This window comes from Copadichromis virginalis, linkage group LG12, assembly GCF_057382275.1.
Source record: "Copadichromis virginalis isolate Kocher_CV1m ecotype Utaka linkage group LG12, C_Virginalis_male_GT1.1, whole genome shotgun sequence".
Lineage (NCBI taxonomy): Eukaryota > Metazoa > Chordata > Actinopteri > Cichliformes > Cichlidae > Copadichromis > Copadichromis virginalis.
In genome coordinates, this window is record NC_140629.1 from 20,529,783 (window position 1) to 20,551,004 (window position 21,222).

At 39.8% G+C, this 21,222-nt stretch overlaps 1 protein-coding gene across 4 annotated transcripts; it reads left to right on the forward strand.

The window, feature by feature from the left end:
* The first annotated feature begins 10 nt into the window (after positions 1-10).
* Positions 11-20,267, forward strand: LOC146696892 (ceramide transfer protein-like). 4 transcript variants are annotated; one of them, XM_085475228.1, is made up of 19 exons: positions 11-365; positions 484-695; positions 800-934; positions 3,175-3,291; positions 9,904-10,011; positions 10,149-10,287; positions 10,774-10,857; positions 10,986-11,143; positions 13,282-13,374; positions 13,540-13,626; positions 13,740-13,832; positions 14,227-14,304; positions 14,964-15,059; positions 15,226-15,358; positions 15,449-15,519; positions 15,612-15,740; positions 16,654-16,783; positions 18,337-18,474; positions 18,676-20,267. In XM_085475228.1, the coding sequence occupies exons 2-18, from the start codon at positions 606-608 to the stop codon at positions 18,462-18,464; spliced, it is 1,869 nt and encodes a 622-aa protein (XP_085331354.1). In that variant the 5' UTR covers positions 11-365; positions 484-605; the 3' UTR covers positions 18,465-18,474; positions 18,676-20,267. The 4 variants fall into 4 exon arrangements, with proteins under 4 accessions (XP_085331354.1, XP_085331353.1, XP_085331355.1 ...); XM_085475227.1 differs by having other exon boundaries at positions 11-695; XM_085475229.1 differs by having other exon boundaries at positions 11-695; positions 10,777-10,857.
* The last annotated feature ends 955 nt before the right edge of the window (positions 20,268-21,222 follow it).

Genomic DNA, 21,222 nt, shown 5'->3' on the forward strand with positions numbered 1-21,222 from the left:
TGACCGGCGGTCGTACACAGTAAAGCGTGGCTGCGGCTCCTCCCCCCTCGACCCGAAAGTCCTCCACTGCTGCTAACTGAACTGCGGAACCACAGCAGAGACTCAGTCCGCTGCTCGTCGATTTTCAGATGGAAGTTGATGTGTAGTGGTTTCCCCGAAGGCCTCCATGTCGAGCAGGAGCTTATGGACAGCAGCTAAGATAGCTAACGAGCGCAACCACAAGTTGTTAGTTAATGTAATACTAGCTAGTTGCGTCATTTGATAGCCACCGCTAACTTAGTTAGCTAGTCTCAGTGGTATACGACGTCAGTTTCAAAACAAAGCACGCAAAACGGAGAAAATCAGATCCAGCTGTCACCTCCAGAGTAGGTGGTGGCCAGACAAGCTAACTCGGTTGAAGTCTGTCAGTGACCTAAGGTATATTACGCCACCTAGACGCTGTTTTGTACTCTCCATTAATGGCCAATTAACGTTATTTTGCAGACCTTAAGTTGAAGAACGTTTCTGCAACCGTATTTTAACTCAACGAATCCAGCAACTAGCGTCGAGCTACGTGGTTGCACTGATACGATCAGATTCAACTTTTCTTGTAAACTTGGAGTTAAATGTCCGAGAAGAGTTCATCGTCCAGTTCGGATGAGGATGTGGACCCGGAATCCGGGCAGCCCCTGGAGCTTGGAGGCGTCCTAAGCAAGGTAACTTTAATTTAATCGGTGTGCAAGTGTTGCTGCACTAGATCACCTGCTGAGCGCGTGTTGCAGCTTTGTAACTGTGTACTTCACGTCTTGTGTGTTTACAGTGGACAAATTACATACACGGGTGGCAGGACCGATGGGTTGTGTTGAAAAACAATACTTTGAGTTACTACAAGTCGGAGGATGAACGGGAGTACGGCTGCAGGGGCTCTTTGTGCCTCAGCAAGGCAGTCATCACAGTAAGTATTTAAACTGGCCAACATCACAGCGAGCTTAGCACCTGTTCAGCATTTCAGTAAGTGAGGGCTCATAAGAGGATAGTTGTTTCTCTAGTAGGTCTCCCTGTTTTGATCTCTTCTTATTCTTAGCACACGCTCTCCATGTTCCTCTAAGACAGAAAGGTGAACATTAACTTATATTGAGGCTGTGTTGAGATTACAGATAGATATTTGAGCATACCAAGGGAACATTGCTTCAGTGATCATAGCGCTATCAATTGTTCGTGGCCCTTGTTATCTACTATAAATTAGCGTTTGCCCAGGGTTTCAGATGTAAGCTTTGACCACACACTGTAGAGGTTGGACCTACATTCTTCCTATTCTGGCCTCCTGTTAGTCAGATAAACTGAGACCTACCACCCTGGTTAAATATTCACTGCTCTCTCTCTCTCTGATCATACAAGTACAGAAGCCAAACAATTGGTTTTACTGTAATTTGCGCAGCTGTGTTCAATAGGATTACACGATTTTTAAAAGTACAACTTAAGAAGGTCACAGTGAGGTCCTGCTGCTTGTTGGTGTGAACATAATCAGTTCCTATGCTTGTGCAGACCTGAATGGAGCACGGTTGTTTTGTAATTGCGCTATAGTAGCCAAACCAAGAATGTACACAGTTTTATTACACATGCTCACAAGTAATTGGAGCAACATGACCCAAACTTTTCCCTGCCTCTATTTTTTTTTTCTCCACTAAAGCGGGGTCTAAGGACTCAGGAATGCACAAACAAATCTTTGCTTCTTAGCTCCCATGTAACAGCTACACACTGATACACAACTTGTAAGTAAAGACCGACACCAGAAGCTCCCATTGATTGTACATGTCATTGCATTTTCCCACCATTTATCAGTTTTAAGAGTTAATCTAGTATAAGTAATACTTAATATTTGTATATCTTGTATTAAATATTATTAAATTAATCTGATGCACACAGATGCGTTGTAAAATGTCACAAGAAGGAAAAGTTAGGATCTGACAATGACTAAGTCTTATCAGTGGACTGATAAGACTTTTCGTGAAGAAATGTACACGTTTGAAAAACAAAAAAAAGCTAATGCCGTGTAGATACAACTGTGCTTACGCAAAGGGGAAGAGAACGTTCCAGTCATAGGGAAAGCGTTATAAACTTCATTGTAAAGGGAAGGTTTATGGTCTGTGCCTGATGCAGCAGTGCAAGATAAACTGGATTTGTCAAAGCTATAATCATGGCTGGATGGGCACAAAGTTGCACACACCTTTATAGTGAAAATTTAAAACAGGAGCACTTTTTTCATATCCGACTGTTTCTGGTAAGGGAATACGGCAGCGCTGATTTTGTTAGGAACTTCAGTAAAAAGCATTTAAGGGTCATAAAAATCCACCCCATGCTTGTGCCCATTCTAAATATACAAGCTGTGAAATGCAATACCAGCGTTAAAGCATTACTACAATGTTACATAAAGTTTTGCAGGCTGACAATAGATGTCCAGAGTTGTGTGTTGCTGTTGTCAGTGGCTGCAAATAAGCCAGCACATGAGCAACATTCAGCAAATCTAATTAAACTTTGGCAGCATACAATTTTGTCAGCTGACAGAGCAGCTGTATTCTGAACACTGCTGAATAGGGAAAATGGGGGTGGGGACGGACAGAGATTGAACCCCACTGTGTCTTACTTGTTGCAGATCTCTTCTCAGCTGTAAGCAAATTCCAGTTTCAGAGGAAAGGAGAGAATTCTTTGTTGCACATGTTTTGGTGCCTGAGGCGGTTAGTAGCTGGAGCTGGGTGGGGTGTGTTGTAGAATGTGGAAGTGCAATAGTTGAAAGACTTGGTTGAGAAATTGACGGAAATCTTATGATGACCTTGGGTCAGGTGACAGTGTGCTGGAATAATCTGTTTTATGTAGCGCTGCTCCACTACGGTTGTTAAGGGCTACGACAGCAGGCTCAAGACATCATCTTCTAATTAAAATCCGTCTTTATTCCATGGCATATGCATTTCTGTGGCTGATTAAGTCCATATGTGTCTGGAATGTGTCATTGTTAGTAATCCTTTGCCACAGACAGAGAGGTGCTAAAGTGGGATTTTGCTCTTTCCTTAGAAATGTTATTCATTAAGGGAAAATGTTATTGAAATTTGTATTTTGATATTCAAATTTCTGGTTATTTTATTTTCTGACTCATGCACTCTAATAACTACCCATGCGCTCTGCCTTCTCTCTGCACAGCCTCATGAGTTTGACGAGTGTCGTTTTGATGTCAGCGTGAACGACAGCGTTTGGTACCTCAGAGCCGAAGATCCCGAGCACAGACTCCAGTGGATTGAGTCGATAGAACTACATAAGGTGAGCAGTTTGGTGATTTTTCTCTTTCTTCTGCATATTTTAAAATAAACTTTCTCCTTAGCTTCTTTCGAGATCATTGTTTGCCTGTCATACAGACTTTCTTGGGATTATATTATTTTTGCATGCGAGCTGCATTACCTTGACAGATTAATTTTAGGTAACATGATTTCAGTTCCTGTTGTCATCAGAGACAGCAGGAGCTTGTTGAGAATCAGAAAAGTGTTTCTTAAGCAGTATTGTGTTAGCTTTTCTTCCTTTTTTGTTGATGTAATCACTTAAAAATAGTTTTGCTGTCCGTGTTGTTGGGTTTTGTTTTTTTGTTTTTTTTCAGCATTGGAGTTGAATTTGAGTTCAAGGCTTGTTTCTTTCTTTTTTCCCTTTTTTGAGTTTTATCTGTTTCCTTTCTTAGTGAACAGGGTGTGGCAGGGCAAGAATCAGACCCATACACACATACTGAGAGCTCTTTACCCTGGGAATGTGAGGAATCTGAAGAGTGAGGGGTTGATGTGGGGATGTTGTTACATAGTAGGCAGCTGTTTTCTCTGCAAAGACATCTGGTTAATGGTATATCACCTCTGAGCATAAAGTTTGTAAAACAAATTGGATATGGTTCAGGTAGTGTCTGAAAGGTTGTATTTAGGTGTGTGTGTGTGTGTGTGTGTTGGTATTTTGGACCTTCATTTTATAAGGCTGAGACTGTGTAACTTCGGATCACATGACTTCAGACTGTTGATACACAGTTGCCCCAAGGCCTCTACTTGGAAGCGGATTGTGGGGTTAGTCAGGGAACTTAAGGTTTAACTCTGAGTTTTGGGGCAAAAGTTACAAAGTTACCGGAGGTATTCATTTGATTGTGTGTCTCACTCAGTGTCTCGGCTGATTAAAGCACTTGTTGACCTTAAAAGATTATTTTCAAGTAAGTCATTTAAGTTAGTGGGTTTTTTTTTTTATACTTGTCCTTTACTTACTTCAAGTAAAGTTTAAGCGTAACAGCAGGTTATACATTTTAAATTCGATACATTTTTTTCTAACCCTATTCCTCATTGGTCATCTGGAGAAAACACTGTCTCTTTTATGTAAACACGTTCACAGCTTCCTCCCCCAAAACTGTGTGGTCTGTGTAAGACGATAACCAATGTCATGACACCATACCACATGGCGTGATGATAGTTGTTAGGCACATGCCTGCAATATCATCTGTAAAGAGAACGGGGTGGCAATGGTGGAGCTGCCAGTTCTCATGTTCTCTGGCAAAAGCCATATGAGCGGCATGGTGCACAGGTCCCACTAAAGGACACTGGACCCTCATGCCACCCTCATAGAGTCTGTTTCTGACAGTTTGGTTAGAAACATGTACACGAGTAATCCTCTAGATTAAGGGCTTGCTCCATCTGTTTGTCATTGCATAAAGGAGCAGATCCTGCTGCAGAGTTGATGACCTTCTACAGCCCTGTCTAGATCTCTTGTTGTACCATCTTGTCTCCTCAGAAGTGACAAGGAAAGAGGCCACCAGCTGGAAATCTATTTTTTTTTTTGGGGGGGGGGGTGTTGCCTCTCCGGTGCATCTATTGATACTTTGACTTGAACAGCATGCTTCCTAACTGGACAGACTGACATTCCTGAAGTTGAATGGAGATTTGTTGTTAACTTACTACTGCCTTTCTTTAAACTGCAGTGCATTACATCGGTGGTACATTCATTTCATGGTCCATGCCAAAATGATGTAAGAGACTTGTTTTTATAGTGGTTCTTATTGTAGCGCAGTGAACACGCACCATTCAAAAAACATTCACTTTTTCATGAATTCTCATAAGCCGTGCTTCTCCACCGAAGAGTGCTGTCAGTTCACTTTGTGAGTCCTGCTGGATGGTTTTTAGTGTGGGTGTGAGTGACCTGAGGTCAGCAGTCCATTAACAAGGGTGTGAGAGTATTTCAAAGTTATGTCTGAACTGTAACCCACAGCAACCTCAGTGAGCTTAATGAAGCACCACCTCAGCATTACTGTAGTGTTTGTACTGCTCCCAATTGGAAAAAGAAGGACTTGCATCATGCAGTGTACACTATGTGGAATATTGTTGTCTGTGTTTCCTAGGCTAACTAGCATACACTAAAGTTTCTGCTGAAACTCTAAAACATGTGCTATAAATATAAATATTTCATTTGTAGGTTCTTTTTCTGTCCTAGTCCTCAACACTTCTTCGCAACAATAGAGCACACACATAACAGCATCTTTCCAGCATCAGTGTGATAGCAGTGCATTTCAGTGTAAATCGTTGAAGGTCACCCTTTTCTACTTTGTGGCGTTCTTTTTATTTTTTTATTTTTTTGTGTGCCACTTTTATAAATTCATACAGGGCAAGTTAATAATCAGTATTTAACAACTCTTAATTTGCTTTAATGTGGGGTGACTAATGATTCCAGCTTTTAAACACCCCAAAAGCAAATGGCTATTATATGTATATCACCGTGGCAAAATTAAGCTGGTCAGAGGTAGTTTTTGTGCAAATCCATTTGTGTTTTTATGTGTGGGTGTGTTTGTGTTGGTGGTGGGAAAAGTCGTGCTAAATGTGGGGACGTTAAGTGCCGCTCTCGATGAATAATACATTTGTTTAATCGCCTGTTCTCACAGCAACAAAATCAAGAGGGACACATAAAACTCCTTTGCACAGAGAAGGCTGATCCATTTAGGAGTATTCAAAGGGGTCATATAAGGGAGGGGGGGAAATACTTACTGTTTTATTTGTGGGTTTGCTGCCACTTCTTTGGGATGGTTTTGAGGACTGTCTGAACTTCACTGGTCCCTTCACATCTCTTTGTAAAGGAGAGATAAAAGGAAAGAAGTAGATAGAAGTAAAGCTCCAGACAAGTATTATCCCCTGCCTCCCACTCTCTGCTGCTCTCTCTCTCTCTGTTATAATATACAGTATGCTTCTTCACTCGCCCACCCATACTTTATTGGTTTATTACACAAACAGCCCCAGACAGCCTGCGTTTCGCTCTAATGCATACATGCATGCACCCTTCATTTTCACCCTTCTCTCGCTCTTACTCTTCCATGCAAACGCACACAATCACGGTTGCTTGCTCAGTGATGGATGCCGGACATAAGGACGGACAAGAGGAAAAGGTTTCACATATCAGGGTGTGTGGTCTGTTGATGGTTGTGTGCAGCGAGAGTGGAGGGCATGTTGGTGTTTTTGTCTTTGAGCCCATGTGTGTGACTGTAAAGGACTGACTGACAGGGGACTCCGTTTCACTACCAAGGAATTTAGAAGACTCCTTCCTTTGACTGAGACGGTGCAGCTAGTGTCTGCCTCGTCTCTGTTCGCTACGGAGGAAATGACTGCTTTTCTCTGTTCTTCCTTTGCTTTTCTTGTAGCTCTGTTCTTTTACTTGATGAGCTGAGCTAAAGCCTGCATGGCTTCTCTTCTCCTCCTCCTATTTCCTTTTGTTTAATAGTGAGGTGTGTCCGGGGAAACGGGAATACCGGATTAAAGCTTCTGAACTGTCACAACATTGGGAGTGTTGGGGGAAGTGGCTGGCCATGTTGAGGCCAGCAAACCGCCGGGACTGCCGCAGTGTCCTGCTCTGCTTTGGCTGTTGGAATGGCCGGATGGTGGGCTTTTAGCACTTTGGCATGCTGCTTGCTCCCTGTCACCCATCACTAAAATCTTTAATTATGATTCTAGTTTTATGGCAATAAAAATGATGTGATCCATCTCTTCCGTTGCCCCCACTGCATAAATTTTATTGTGCTTGCATGTAGTGTTTTAAATTGAGATATAAGAAGAACTAGTCTCTTTAATGAACTTCACTGCATGCCAGCCTTAGTCACTATTAGTAGGAAATTAGACCGAAACTGCATAGCTCATAGCTAACCTCAGATGTATCGACAATCTCTGAGGAGTTTACATCACATTTACCCTCATTTCATCAGCATCAACATTATAAAACCTTCAGATCAGGACGCCATTTCATTCGTCGAGAATGAGTGGAGTTAAGTTTGCATGGTTGTCATGCAACATAAAAATGCCAGTCTCTGGTCACAGGTTGGTCTCGTCATTGCTTCATTGCACTTTACTGCTTTTTCTGTTTGTACCAAATTAGCAACACTGTAAAAATAACATCTGTCATCTGCACAAAATGGTAATTATATATTGTCAATCAAATGTAATAATCTGCATTAGCAACAAATGCAGAAAAGAATAAATATATTTTAGATTGAAGGCTCTAGTGTTTAGAAAGCATTGAGGATGTCGCATTTCACTTAAAACTGGATTTTTAGTTGGGATACTATTATATTAGCAGTTTAAATCAGCTTTTACAGTATTTATTTATTTTTGCATTTATGTATTTGTTTTTTATTTTGTTGTAAGATATCTGTAACACTTCTTGCCAAAACTTTATTAACCCATGTAGCTCTTAAGTGTATTCACTGGCTTTCTTAATAAGAATTAATAAATTTTCATGTTTTGTTAAAGTCATTATTACTCTAAGACATCCATCAGCAAATACAGTTGCTATGGCAGTTATCTGGATATTGATATTTGTGGCTCGGCATTGACACGCTGAAGCTTTGCTCTCTGTGGGTAGAGATTTAGAAAATCTTCTCTTTTTTTTTTTTTTTTAAAGTTATGTTTACATTTTGCTGGCTATCCAGTGACAGCCAGCCCGAAAGCAGAAGATTGTTTTAAAACAAACAGTTGCTTTGACTTTGGACTCTCAGTGTATTTGTGTGTGTAGTCTGTGTCATTACAGTGTACAGTTCAATGAATGTTGCTGTGGTTAGTTAAGTGAAGGTGCTTTATTGTCACTGTTTTGAATTTAAATTCGTTCTGTGGTGTTTTTTGTGTGGTGATAATGTGTGTCTTGTATGAAAAATACAAATGTTGTAAAAGGTTAATCACAACACTGGTAGAGGGGAGGAGTAAATCTGGTTGTTACTTAAATCTTGTCTTTGTGTAGCTTTTGAAACAGAGAAGCTATATACTGCTTTGTACTAAATACATGCTTTAATATGTCAGTTTTATCGTGTTTTGAGATTGCCTGTCCAGCTCGTTCTCACTAATGTTACATCTCGGAAACAATTCACCACAACTTTACGAAGTGTTTTTGGACATAATTCAAGAATTCATAAGTGAACAGCCTGTTTTTACAGCAGCCATTTTAATACGAAATGATAGATAAACACACATGAATCACATAAATTAAAGCATTGTACCTAAACAGTACAAACCTTCAGTGGTGTTTTAATCACCTATTTCATGTGAGAATGGCTGCTGGAAAAAGGTTTGTGACTAAAATTTAGACAAATATCTGCAATAAATTCATGAAGTATTGACATTTGATAACTAAGAGGTCATGTGCAGACAGATACAGATGTAAACTGCAGCTTGACTGCTTGCAGAAGGCATGCAACTGTGAAGCAATAACCATGATGTTAATATCACAGCAAACTCTTTATTGAGTAATTAAGTTTTCTGTTGCTATGGTTTTAAACACTTAGATCGTTACCTGGTTGCCGCTGTTTGATGTCGGTTTTCTCAGTCTCTCACTGTGGGATATTACAGCAGAGGAATTCACGTGGGCGCTCTGTCAAGATTGTCACCTGATCCCTCTTCAGTTTGCTCTCTGTCGTTAGGAAATTTTTCTGCATGCCAATTAGCCAACGGAAATAGCTTGCAACCATGTCTTAATTTTGAAATCAAGTGGAAAATTGGACATAAAGCCATGACTAAACCTTGGGAAATCACCTGAGAGTCTTAAAACATATTACCACCATGGCAAAATAATGTTTCCGTTTATGCTGTGTAAATGGTAAATGGCCTGTATTTATATAGCGCTTTACTAGTCCCTAAGGACCCCAAAGCGCTTTACATATCCAGTCATCCACACATTCACACACACATTCCATGTAAGGAAACATGCGCATTTAAATGAGAGGCTTTAATAATATGGGTTATGAAGTTGCTGTCTGTATGGACACTTTGACAACTGTGTGTGGCATGTACAGCTTTATAGATTTTTGGCTTGGTATTAACACTTACTAAACTAAAATATATATATTACATATTTATATAGATCTCTTTTTACTTTGCTGACTCAGTAGTGCAGGAATCGTGAAGTCATCAGTTTGCTGTTGCAGAACGGATGTCATCACTGCCACTCCCTAAATCCTGGTCATAAATCAATTTTGTCATTTCAAATGAAACGATACACTGCATGTTAGCACACACATCACAATAGTTACAAGAAACCCTTGTGAAGTTACTAAAGTAGCTTGACAGTTATTTCCATGGTTACTCAGCCACCACGCATTGGGCCTAAAGGCTGGGTTTATGCATGTCTCTTCGTCAACCTTGGCCAGTCTCTGCAGACTGTGAGGGAATGTTTCTGTGTAGGTGTGGGTCCTGCTCGGGTCCAGCTCAGCATTAGTCAGGAACTGAGCTCCCTATGTCTAACTTTGATGATCACCAGGTTTTCTTATTATATTGCAGTTTGTTTAATGTTTAATGTGCCTTTTTACTGATCTTTTGTTCCTTCCTCTTTGTCTCTTCACCTTTTTGTTTCGTGTCTCTCTTGCTGTCCTCCCACATTCCCACGCACCTGCAGGCTGAGTCTGGTTACGGTTCAGAGACGAGTCTGAGGCGTCATGGTTCCATGTTGTCTCTCACCTCAGCAGCTAGTGCCTTGTCTTCCACATCTACATCCTCCTTCAAGGTAAATCATCGTCATCAGTGACTGAGTTGAAAGATCTGGTTAAGCGTGACATCTCTTTTTTCTTTTTTTTCAGTCTTTTATATTATCTTTTTCCTGTTTGCATCTCTTCATCTTCTCCCCCCCCCCCCCCTGCTCAGAAGGGGCACAGGTTGCGTGAGAAATTTGCAGAAATGGAAACTTTCCGAGACATCCTGTGCAGACAAGTGGACACCCTGCAGAAGTACTTTGATTCCTGTGCCGATGCCGTTTCCAAAGATGAATTTCAGAGGGACAGAGGTATACCAGTTGTTGACCTTGCATAGCATCAGATTTACTTCAAAAATAGATGTACATTTGTTTTGAGTTGCCTCTGTTTGTAAAACAGTGATCTCTGGAGCAGTGTGGGGGAGTTGGCTTTGTTGTTTACTGGCACAGCAAAGCAGAACATTAACAGAGATCTTTTTTTTATCCGTTTCATGCAGTATGAGAGTAGGTAATGCTCATTGAGAAAGGATTCAGAAATCAATAACTTAACAAGACATTATGTGGGTTTAAATTTGCTGTCAGGTTTTTTATTTGTACTATGTTTATTGAATTTGTATTACAATGCAGACACAACCCTAATTGTTTATTTGCACAAAGATATTTAATGTGTTACCTGCAATTATGTGGACGTGGATTATTCAGTAACATGAAATAGGTTTTAAAATATTATAAGTTATACACTAATAACTATGCAGGGCAGGGAGATGAAGCTATGACTGCTTGTTGTTTTCTAACTAGTAGAGGATGATGACGATGACTTTCCCACTTCTGCGAGACCTGACAGCGAATATAATCACAACAATAATGGCAGCAAAGAGAAATGTGAGTCTATCTGTAAATACTCTTTGACTTTCCATTGCATTACTTGGCTTGATTATAACAAATTCAGTGTAAGTGTGAACACCATTGTTTATTTTTGTTCTTGCTTTCTCTCTTCCTCTCTGTACCAGTGTTTTCTCCTGCCAGTCCTAAAGGTATTAATGGGATAGACTTTAAGGGTGAAGCCATCACTTTCAAAGCCACCACAGCAGGCATCCTCTCCACTTTGTCACACTGCATCGAGCTGATGACGAAACGAGAAGACAGCTGGCAGAAAAGACTGGACAAGGTACGGCTTTGGACAAAGAGTAAAGTTTCCCCAATGGGCGTGTCTGCAGCCACCGCTGTGGGTACTGCTGCTGACTGAGGAGCTGAGTGTTGCTTCCATTTCCCTTAAAGAGCTCGATGTTATCATTTGGGCTCTGTCTCTGAGGTTGTGATGCAACACTCGGTTGTCTAGACTTGATACTTACAGTATTGTAACATTTATAATTAAAAAGGTGCAGTTTTTGTTTTGGAAAGGTTACAAGGTGATTCTGTATTAAATATATAGCTTTGACTAAATAGTGTAGACTTGACTCTTTTGGAGTTATTAGTTTAGATGTGCTTCTTCAATCTTTCAGTCTTTATTTTTCTTCAGTCTGTGTGCGTCTTCTATTAAGTGACTCATTATTCTGGGATTCTGCTCTTGCACTTTATATTCTATGGGAAATATTAATGAAATAAACTGCTTGCAAGATGCTTTGCAGTTCAATTCTTCATCCAAGCACCTGCTGTAAATGCAAAGCAAATCTCATTCATTACAAAAGGAGACTGGAGACTATGCTCAGGCAGCAAGAAAAATCATTTCAGCCGTCCTTATAATCCAACTATCCACTGAAAGGTTTAATGTGAACTTGCTACCAAGCATCATTGGCAAATATGGGTTGGTAAATACATGGATAAGTCAGACTTCCTATAACGCACTCATATTCATTAATATTCAGTGAGTGGCCTGTGTCTTTAAAGGAATGCTCTTTCAGAGCTCATATAATCCGACCTCGTCAAACCAGTTCTTTTCCCTGTGTAAGGTAGGTGTGCTCCTGCCCAGCCCTCAAAGCCGGGAAGCCTTTTACAGTTAGAATACCTGAGTGACACTACCTCAAAGTTATCAGTGTTTTGATGTATATTAGCATACACTCAGAGGAACAGGACACACCTCACCTCACACTTGAAGTTTACATTAGAAGATGAGTACTCGGACTTCAAGGCAAAGTTTGCCAAAGCGAATGTTACAAAGGAGGACGACAGAGCTGCTCAAACACCAGACACAAAAATGGATACCTCTGCAGACCCACGGCCATTTCTTTACAGTAGGTCTCTGTATGTCAGGGTCCTGGTTGTCCACAACTTACTGCAGTATCACATTCTGGTTATTTTGTGTTTTCTGGAATATATCTAGGCCTCTCTTTGCACTTTGTTCAGTTTCTTTGACTTTGTGTCTTATTTTTCTGCATTTAATAATATCTCGTCAGAGCTTAATTGTTTTGTATTATAGATGAGCCTGTTTGATTCAGCTTACCTGTTGTTGTTTTTTTTGTAATTGCTGTACGTCAAAACTTTGTCTTAAGTATCTTTTTTCCTGCAGTTCAAGTTGTTAGACTGTATTTTTGTTCATCTTCTTTTGCAGACAGGCGATTTACTGCATTCCTGTTATTTTAAGTGATAGATTTTATTATAACAGTGACACTGGAATATAGTCCAACTTCTTTAGTTCTCTATTCAAGCAATCATTGAGATTATTTGTGTGAAATGACAGTTTTTGTCCCTGGCAAATAACATTATAGACACACAATTAAAATATTTAAAACTTGTTTAACAGATGGCTGAATAATGGGGTAGTTGACTTCACTTTTATGATTATTTTTTTTCTTTTTTTTTTTTTTTTAAATCACCTGTCATGTTGTTAATTTAAGCATAGTGTTTGGTGTGACAGGAAATGTTTCCACACAAACTCCTGACAATGTTATGAGAATGAGGCTGGGACATTGTCTGAAGTAAGACATAACACACAACAGGAAACAGTGTATTTCTGTCCACACACTATTGGAAAAAAACTGTTTGGTTTTGGGGAGGAAGTTGCTTGTATAAAAACGACACAGGAGACCTTTCTCTTGCGGTGAATTAAACAGGCAATTCATGTGCTTGGCTGGAAATCACACCTTTTTTTTACCAGGTTAAAAACTGTTTAAAGTAGAATCGGACTGCAGTGGACGGTTGTGTTGTCACATGCCCTTCTGCTGGATGACGTCAAGAAAAGGCTAGGGCTACAGTGCTGGTTCAATGGGTTTCTGTGTTTACACGCTCTACGTTTTTATTCAAAGTTTCAATACAGCTGAACTAACCATAACAGCATCTCGTGTGTGTGTGTTGTGTGTGTGTGTGTAGGAGCTGGAAAAGAGGAGGAAAGTAGAAGATGCCTACAAGTCTGCTGTGAATGAACTAAAGAAAAAGTCACACTATGGAGGCCCAGACTACGAGGTACAATGAAATCAGATAAGCTGAATGGATTAGATAAAAACTAGATGACGACAGTAGGAAGATTTCCTGATGTTGCACATCCCTGTTGTTTTTAATCTTGGGTGAGGCTTTTCTCACAGGAATCACAAATTCTGACATTGTGTGCTTGTTATTGTTTGTTCACAGGAGGGGCCCAACAGTCTGATCAATGAAGAGGAGTTCTTTGATGCAGTGGAAGCTGCACTGGACAGACAAGACAAGATAGAGGAGCAGGTGTGATGAAGACCTAAATGGGCCTCGCAAAGTCAGGACATGTTTCAAAAACATGAATCTCCAATAAATTAATCTATAAACAAGTGTCTATTTCTGTTTACTGTTTCCCTCAGTGCCAGTCAGAGAAGGTCAGAAAACCTCGACTAACTCTGGCTTCCCCTAGTGATGCCTACTCCACCATCGGTACACACAGATTTGCCAACAAGGTGCGCAGCATATTTTTATTGTCACTATACCTTTCACCCTATTCCTATCCCACTGTGTTGTAATTTAAGGCTACAAGTTGCTGCTCTTTTCTTTGCCTAATCATTCCTGTAAAAATCAAAGGCAGCTTACAGCCGGTGTGAGCTGCCTACTTGGTGCTGACTCCTGAAAAATTACTCATGATGTGGTCATGTGTCATCTTAACTGTTTAATGTCTTAACTGTGGGGCAATCATTTTGTGCCCACTGCAGTGTTTTTCAAGAGCTAACATGATGGCTTCATATGAAATCCTACTTTAGCAGGTTGTGGTTGTTCTCCTCTGCTCTGCTGCCGTGGTGTCTTTTTCAGTTTTTGTTGTTTATTCCTTTCTTTTTCAACCCTCTCTCCGCTGTACAGCCCTATAGCCACTCTTCTTCCTTGTCCTCGATCGAGCTAATCAGTGCTTCAGATGACATTCACAGATTCAGCCCTCAGGTACTGTGCTTGGTCAGCTAAGAGCAGCCTGCTGCTTTCCATGACAATCAGAGAGAGCATGAGCAAATGGCATGTCTACTAACCATTCGCTCCAGGTTTTCACTAATATTTTGAGGATTATAGTATACTAGTGTTTATACATTGTGCTGTACATTGACCCATGAGGGGGGGGAAAACCTACCTAGTCAGAGTTGAAATTTCCCGAGAGAGCAGGTTGAGTTGTCCTTACCACAAAGTAGGTCTTCTGTGCATGTTAGGAATTTGGTTCATTTCCTCCTCCTTTCTTCACTGCACGCTTCTCCTTCCACAGCATGAACAGGCATGAATCCAGGCTAGCTTTGCACTATATTTTTAACTCATTGTTGAGATGTTAAATAACACCCCAAGCAGTATCAAGTGCCTAATATTTATTTGGCTACTGCTTTGTGGATAATGTATTTGCTTAAGACATTCCTGTGATTCTGACACACCAGTAGTTTTCCTCATGCCTCCTATGTTGTTAAACAATAGCAGCATAGGTGGAAGGTGTGTTGATTGGTCAGGGCTGTCAATCATTACACCTGAGCATAGGAACCTCAGGTTCCTCTCTAACTGTGCCTTGTTGGTAACAACAGGAGAAGACTGCCTAACATATCATTAAATCAATATCTGACTCTTAGGTGGAGGAAACTGTGCAGAATCACATGGCTTACTCCATCCAGGAGGTTGGGGGCGATGCCAACTGGCAACTGGTGGTAGAAGAAGGAGAGATGAAGGTGAGGAGAGAGAATGCTGTGAATATTTAAATCTCATTGATGTTTTAAAAGTTATTATGGTGATTTAAAACTTTTAAATGGCTGGAAAAAAAATCATCTTAGTTTTTAGTAACGGGTGAAGTTGTTAGTGTGTTTATAATATTCTGTCTGTGGTGCTGTGTAACAGGTATACAGGAGGGAAGTGGAGGAGAACGGCATCGTCCTGGATCCCCTCAAAGCGACACATGCTGTGAAGGGGGTAACTGGACATGAGGTCTGCCACTACTTCTGGGACACTGCAGTCCGATTGGACTGGGAGAGTAAGATCTGTGTTTTAGTCCAACATATTATTACTATTTGACTCTCGTTGTGTTATTGCCATGACCTGATGTGAACTCTCCCTCCCACAGCCACCATTGAAAATTTCCACGTTGTGGAAAAGCTCTCTGATAATGCCATCATTGTGTACCAGACACACAAGGTATACTGAGTACATGGTGCCTTTTCATCAGTAGCATTAAACCAACTGTTTTTGATTGATTTGCCTGCTGAATTTTGTCTTTCATGTTTTAGAGAGTGTGGCCTGCCTCTCAGAGAGATGTGCTGTATCTGTCAGCCATCAGGATGATTCCACCAAGAAATGAAAACGACCCCGACACATGGCTGGTCTGCAACTTCTCTGTGGACCACGATGACGCCCCTGTAAGATTAACCCTCTGAGGCTTGCATTGTTTTCCATCATGTGTTCATATAACCGCCCAACTCTCTGATACCATTCAGCGACTGAGTGGTGTTAAACATGCTGTTGTGCCTACACTCTGGCACAGTGAGTGATTACATATCAGGCTCATTGAAATCTTGGTATGCTTCTGAATGATGAAACAGTCCAAATATAACACTAAGTTAGCAGTGCCAAGAGAAGTGAGGACTTTGTGAGACAGTCTCACAGTTACTGCCTCAATTCTGCTGCTATAAACACACAGTAAGTTTCCAGGATAAATTTCCATCTCGGGGAGCCATTTGCTGTCATAAACACGCTCTTTCCTGGCAAATGTTGAGATGCTTAATCTGTCTGTGCCTGCCTGCAAAACACTGGAGTACAGTATCTACAGCATTATATACTGTGGTTAGTTTTCAATGATAAGAAACTTCCACCTAAAAACAGAAAGCAAATTGGGATAATAGATTTTCACTGTTAGATTCTGAAATCAACACTTTGTGTCCGCCTATCAAATCAGCCTTAATCAGCCTCTTCTGCATATATTATGTTAGTATGCACACTAATGTAAATAGCAAGTAGATTGTTGTCAGAGAGTAATTAGGTCTGGATTTGAGGTTTAATGCATTAACTGTGTTTTTGTCAGACAAAGACTGTTTTGAGCATGTTTGTATTTGTTTACATCAAAGTACTGTGTTTAGTTCATTAAAGCTTTTACAAACATTTTTTTTTTTTTTTTTAAACAAGACTTTTTTGGGGCGAAACAGAAGAACAGCATTAATCTTACTCACCCTGTCAGTTCATCTACAGTAAGAGTTGTGTTAGCTTGGGGGGTTGTTTGTATTTTGTTTTTGATTATTATTATTGTTGTATTTATTTGTCTATTTTAACTTTCAGCCTACAAACCGGTGTGTTCGTGCCAAAATCAATGTTGCCATGATCTGCCAAACGCTGGTCAGTCCACCAGAGGGTGACAAAGAAATAAGCAGAGACAACATCATGTGTAAGATCAACTATATTGCCAATGGTAAGTACCTCTGAAGATCATCTAGTTTTGATCTTAGCATATGTGCCTGAGGCAAGATCAACGGCCAGCAAAACAAAACCTGTGTAGCAACAACAATCCTGCTATAATGCAACCTACTGTAAATGCCAGAGGCTCCAACCAAACCTCAAATCAGTTTTTCAGTTTTACTCAGTCTGCATGTGTCCCTACACATACAGTGGTGGGAAATAATTATTGTATTATTATTATATTATTATCATTGTAAATGTGCGTTCTTGAGCAGGGGGATTTCTAGTGCTGTGAGATTTCAGTCCATTGCAGTGTAGTGTGTTGCTGATGGTGACTGTGGTCCCAGCTGCCTTCAGATCACTAATAAGCTCCTTCAATTTAGTTTTGGGCTGATCCATCACCTTTCGCGTGATCATCTTCACATCATAGGCATAATCTTGGAGCTCCAACCTGAGGATGACTGTTGGTGCGATTATTTAGAAATTGAGAAATGTATAACCATCAGTCACTGAGCTTCTTGCTGATGGTCTTGTAGACAATTCCAGCCTGTCTGCAGGTCTAAGATCTGGTCCTTGATACCCTCTGGCAGCTCTTTGGTCTCACCCATGGTAATGGAGAGGTTGGAATGGATTTTGTGGACAGGATTTTGTGGACAGGTGTGCTTTATACACCGAGCAAGCTGCTTTCTGTAAATGACTGACTGATTGTTATCAGTGTGGGAGACAGAAATCTGTCTGGATTGTAGAGCATCAAATACTTAGGAGTCAATGACGTGCAAAATGATCTATAACATTTATGTAACATGTTTTTCTAGATTTTTTTGCTTGATATTTTGTCTCTCTCCTTCAAAATGAAACTACCATAAAAGTTAGAAATTGTTTGTTTCTTTGTAAGTAATCAAACTCAAGTTCATTATTGCCCCACTTTATATGAAAAAACACTAGGCAATAAATAAGAAAAGCACACATGGAATGTTCCAGCTGGCACATATACATATATCAGCTGGGTTGATCCTCGGATTCAGTTTAAATGGTTCAGACAAAGAAATTATTGTTGATTTACATATAGAGACAACAAAAGGCCTTAAAAGAAAAATTATGTATCGAGTAGTTTCAGTGTATCTGGATCCAATGTGACAATCTTTAGCTTGGTAACATCTTGTGTCACAAGTTAAAAATGAATATACACCTTTATCCTCATTTGAAACAATCTGATATCAGCATTTTTACACTTAGTACAGCTGCTCTGACACATGGATCACACAGTCTGGGTTTCTTTGAAATTTCAGTCCAGGCTGCCTCTTCTCTAAGAGGCTGTTACATAAAGGAGCGCTGCAGGGGGAATCTTGAGCCAGTTTATTGCCAGGGATGCTGAGCAGTTCAAAGGATGTTCATTTAATAAATCTTACATTTCCTTCTCCCACTAGAGGGCACCTCTAAACAGTTACAGCTCTCTGTGCACTGAATCACTGAGTTATTGTTAATTGTTTTATCATAAGTCAGCAGGAACACATTGGTTTTTGTTTTCATCTTTGTCTTTATTCCCTCACTCCTGTGTGGCTGCAGTAAACCCCGGAGGCTGGGCTCCAGCATCAGTACTCAGAGCCGTGGCCAAGAGAGAATATCCCAAGTTCCTCAAACGCTTCACCTCCTACGTCCAGGAGAAAACTGCTGGGAAGCCTATCCTTTTCTAAATTTAAACAGGTAACCACAGAAACACTGTTATTAGCAGCGGGATCTTCTATACTTAGTTGTATTTGTATTCTTTTGTTTTGTATCCTGACTTTATTACACTATTTGAGATATCTCCTGGTTGATGTCGTATCTGTTATTTTGAATCAGCCAGCAGATCCATACACTTACTTCAATTTATTCTTTGTATTCTTTTAATCCTGCTCATTTCAGCTTTCAGAGGTGCCAAGTTCACCTGCTGGGGAGACTGCGTTGTTGAAGTGACTGTTGAAGATCACATGACCATTCACGTGTCACCGCACCATCAGGACGTGCTGCTTGAAGATGAGACTGCTTTTGGCCCTAATGGATCAGTAGTTATCATCTTAGATTGTAACCTGTTGGTCATGGGTTCGTTTGTATGTAAGCTGAAACATTTCCTAAACAGTCTTCAAATTGTTACCGATAATTTGCTTTTTGTTTTTTATTTGTTTTTTTTGTTAGGGTTCTTTTTTTTTTTTTTTTTTTTTTGTAAATTGTTTTGTACATTTACTATGATTAAACTTTTCTTGAACTTTTGGGGGGTTTGCTCTAATCACTAGTATTACAGCTACTTGTTTTGCTGCTGCTAAAGTAACTACCATGAAAGAGGAAAGAGAACAGATACTTACAGTGAAAGCACAGATGAGGTGTGGTACACTATTTCCTCTTTCTTGCCTTTTGCTGATCCTCTTGTGACGACTCTTTGTAGTTTGATGGGGGGTCAGAGCCTAAAGCTTTGAAGTCTTTACATTTCTAGATTGTTATAAAGTAGCTTTCAGAGAACACCGTGGACACAATGTATTGTACAGATAAAACGGTAAGATTTCAAATAGATTATCAATTGTGATAAATGTGAATTGACTCTTAAATGCTTGAATTTGATGACAGAAATGGGCAGATTAGATACAACAAGAGTGATGAGGAGCACTTACTAAGTCTAATTGACTTGTGTTGGACAATATTTTCAACTATCCAGATGATGTCGTTAGTTAGATGCTAAGTTGCGGTATTTGCATGTATTTGTCAGTCAGCATGCTGTTGCTGACAGATATTTGCAAAGGACCGGCCCTAGTGTCTGGTTTGAAGATTCCTCTCTTTCTTTGAGAGCTGAATGAATACATTTTGTACCCTCTAGGTTTTCTCATCTCTATTTTCAGACCCTGGTGAGGCAGGGAAAAGAAAATCTTTCTGTTCACTCAAGAGTGTCAGATTTATAAATTACTCCTGCTTGCTTTTAAGCGGAATTGTTATTAAATGTTAAATAGGATTATCATTTTATAATGTGTTCCTTATGTTCTCAGTCAGATGATTTTACATTTCAGATGCCACACTACAGTGCAGTGGTTTCCTGCACTTTGACTGATAAACTACCCCCAGTATGCCTTAGACGCCAGGAGTTCTGGCTTTCTCTACTGTTCAGCCACCAGACGTGCATTTATCAACACTGAAATCAAACTGGGTGGGGTTGGGAGGGGGAGGGTCAGCATTTCACATCATCTTACCTCAAGGTTTCAATTTCGACTGTGTTCAATGCCATCAATAGTTGGGAGTTTAGCAGTCAGTAGATCTGCATGGTTTGAAAAAAGAGATTTGAGGTTAGGAGGGATCTGGATAATTGTTTTGCAGATAATGATAAGAGCTAAATCTATGAGCGGTGTCAGCTGAAGAATGCATTTAGTCTTTTTAATTTTGATATTTTTGTCAGTAATCTACACACTTTGTATATTTCTAAGTTGTACATCAGAAGTGTTATTTGCACTAAATGTATTGCAATTTGACAATGTTCTGTAAATTAAAATTAATATACAAAAAACTGTAAGTGTTTTTGGTGTTTTATGGTTTAGTTTAGTTTAGTTTTTAAGTTATTACAAACACAGACCTGGAGTCAGAAAAAATGCACTTTATTGTGTCACGAAAGATCTTGAACTTGATTAAAAGCGTTGCCATCAGTGTAGGTGTTCCATAGGGATCCATTCTTGGACCTATTTTATTAACACTTTAAGTGTGTGTCTGTGTATAATCTATATCTCTGTGTATATAATATTTTTGTGTTTTTTACTGTCAGCTGCATTGTATCACATCTGTGTAATTTATGTAGAGCGTTTACATTTTCACACCACCTTCCAATGTCAGGTTTACCAAAGTAGTCCTAAATTAAGTTTTGCTTGTTACAAAATTTTTTGTTTCTACTATGGTTATTCCACCAGAATATGCTTGAATATTGTTACTGCATTCCTGAACAACACTAATTTTAGTGGTTGTATGTGATACTTGATTAATTTCTGACTTCTCAGAGACGTTCAGTGGCTTCAAATGTGGGTAAAAAGCTTGAATTAAGTTCAGTTAATGCAGTCATTTTTATTTTAATCAGGTTGTTTGATTGTTTTTTGACAGATTTCGAAAATATTCTTTTTTTCTTCTTTTTATAAAAGGTAGTTATTTTTTTAACTTTCAGCTGTAGTCTGTATTTTACTTATTCATCAGTCCTTAAACACAATCATGGCAACATTAGAAAGAATAACTACTGACATCTAGCGGTGAATACTTTACACTACATACACTTTAATGCAAGTTAGCTCCGGTGTTGGTCCGCCTGCTGAAAATGCAAATCAGATCGCATCCAAAGGAAAAAGAGACTGTAGCCTGTGTCCAGGCAGCAAGAAAAACAGGAAAAGTCAGTTCCCCGGTCCTTTCCATGATCCAACTATCCGGATAAAAGCGGCTACTGTAAACATGTTA

Excerpts from the sequence above, each read along its gene's own strand:
- LOC146696892 (XM_085475227.1), top strand. The coding sequence starts at position 606 with ATGTCCGAGAAGAGTTCATCGTCCAGTTCGGATGAGGATGTGGACCCG. Across the intron at positions 11,144-13,281 it reads GGCAGAAAAGACTGGACAAG|GAGCTGGAAAAGAGGAGGAA; the intron begins GTACGGCTTTGG and ends GTGTGTGTGTAG. Across the intron at positions 15,520-15,611 it reads TTGTGTACCAGACACACAAG|AGAGTGTGGCCTGCCTCTCA; the intron begins GTATACTGAGTA and ends TTCATGTTTTAG.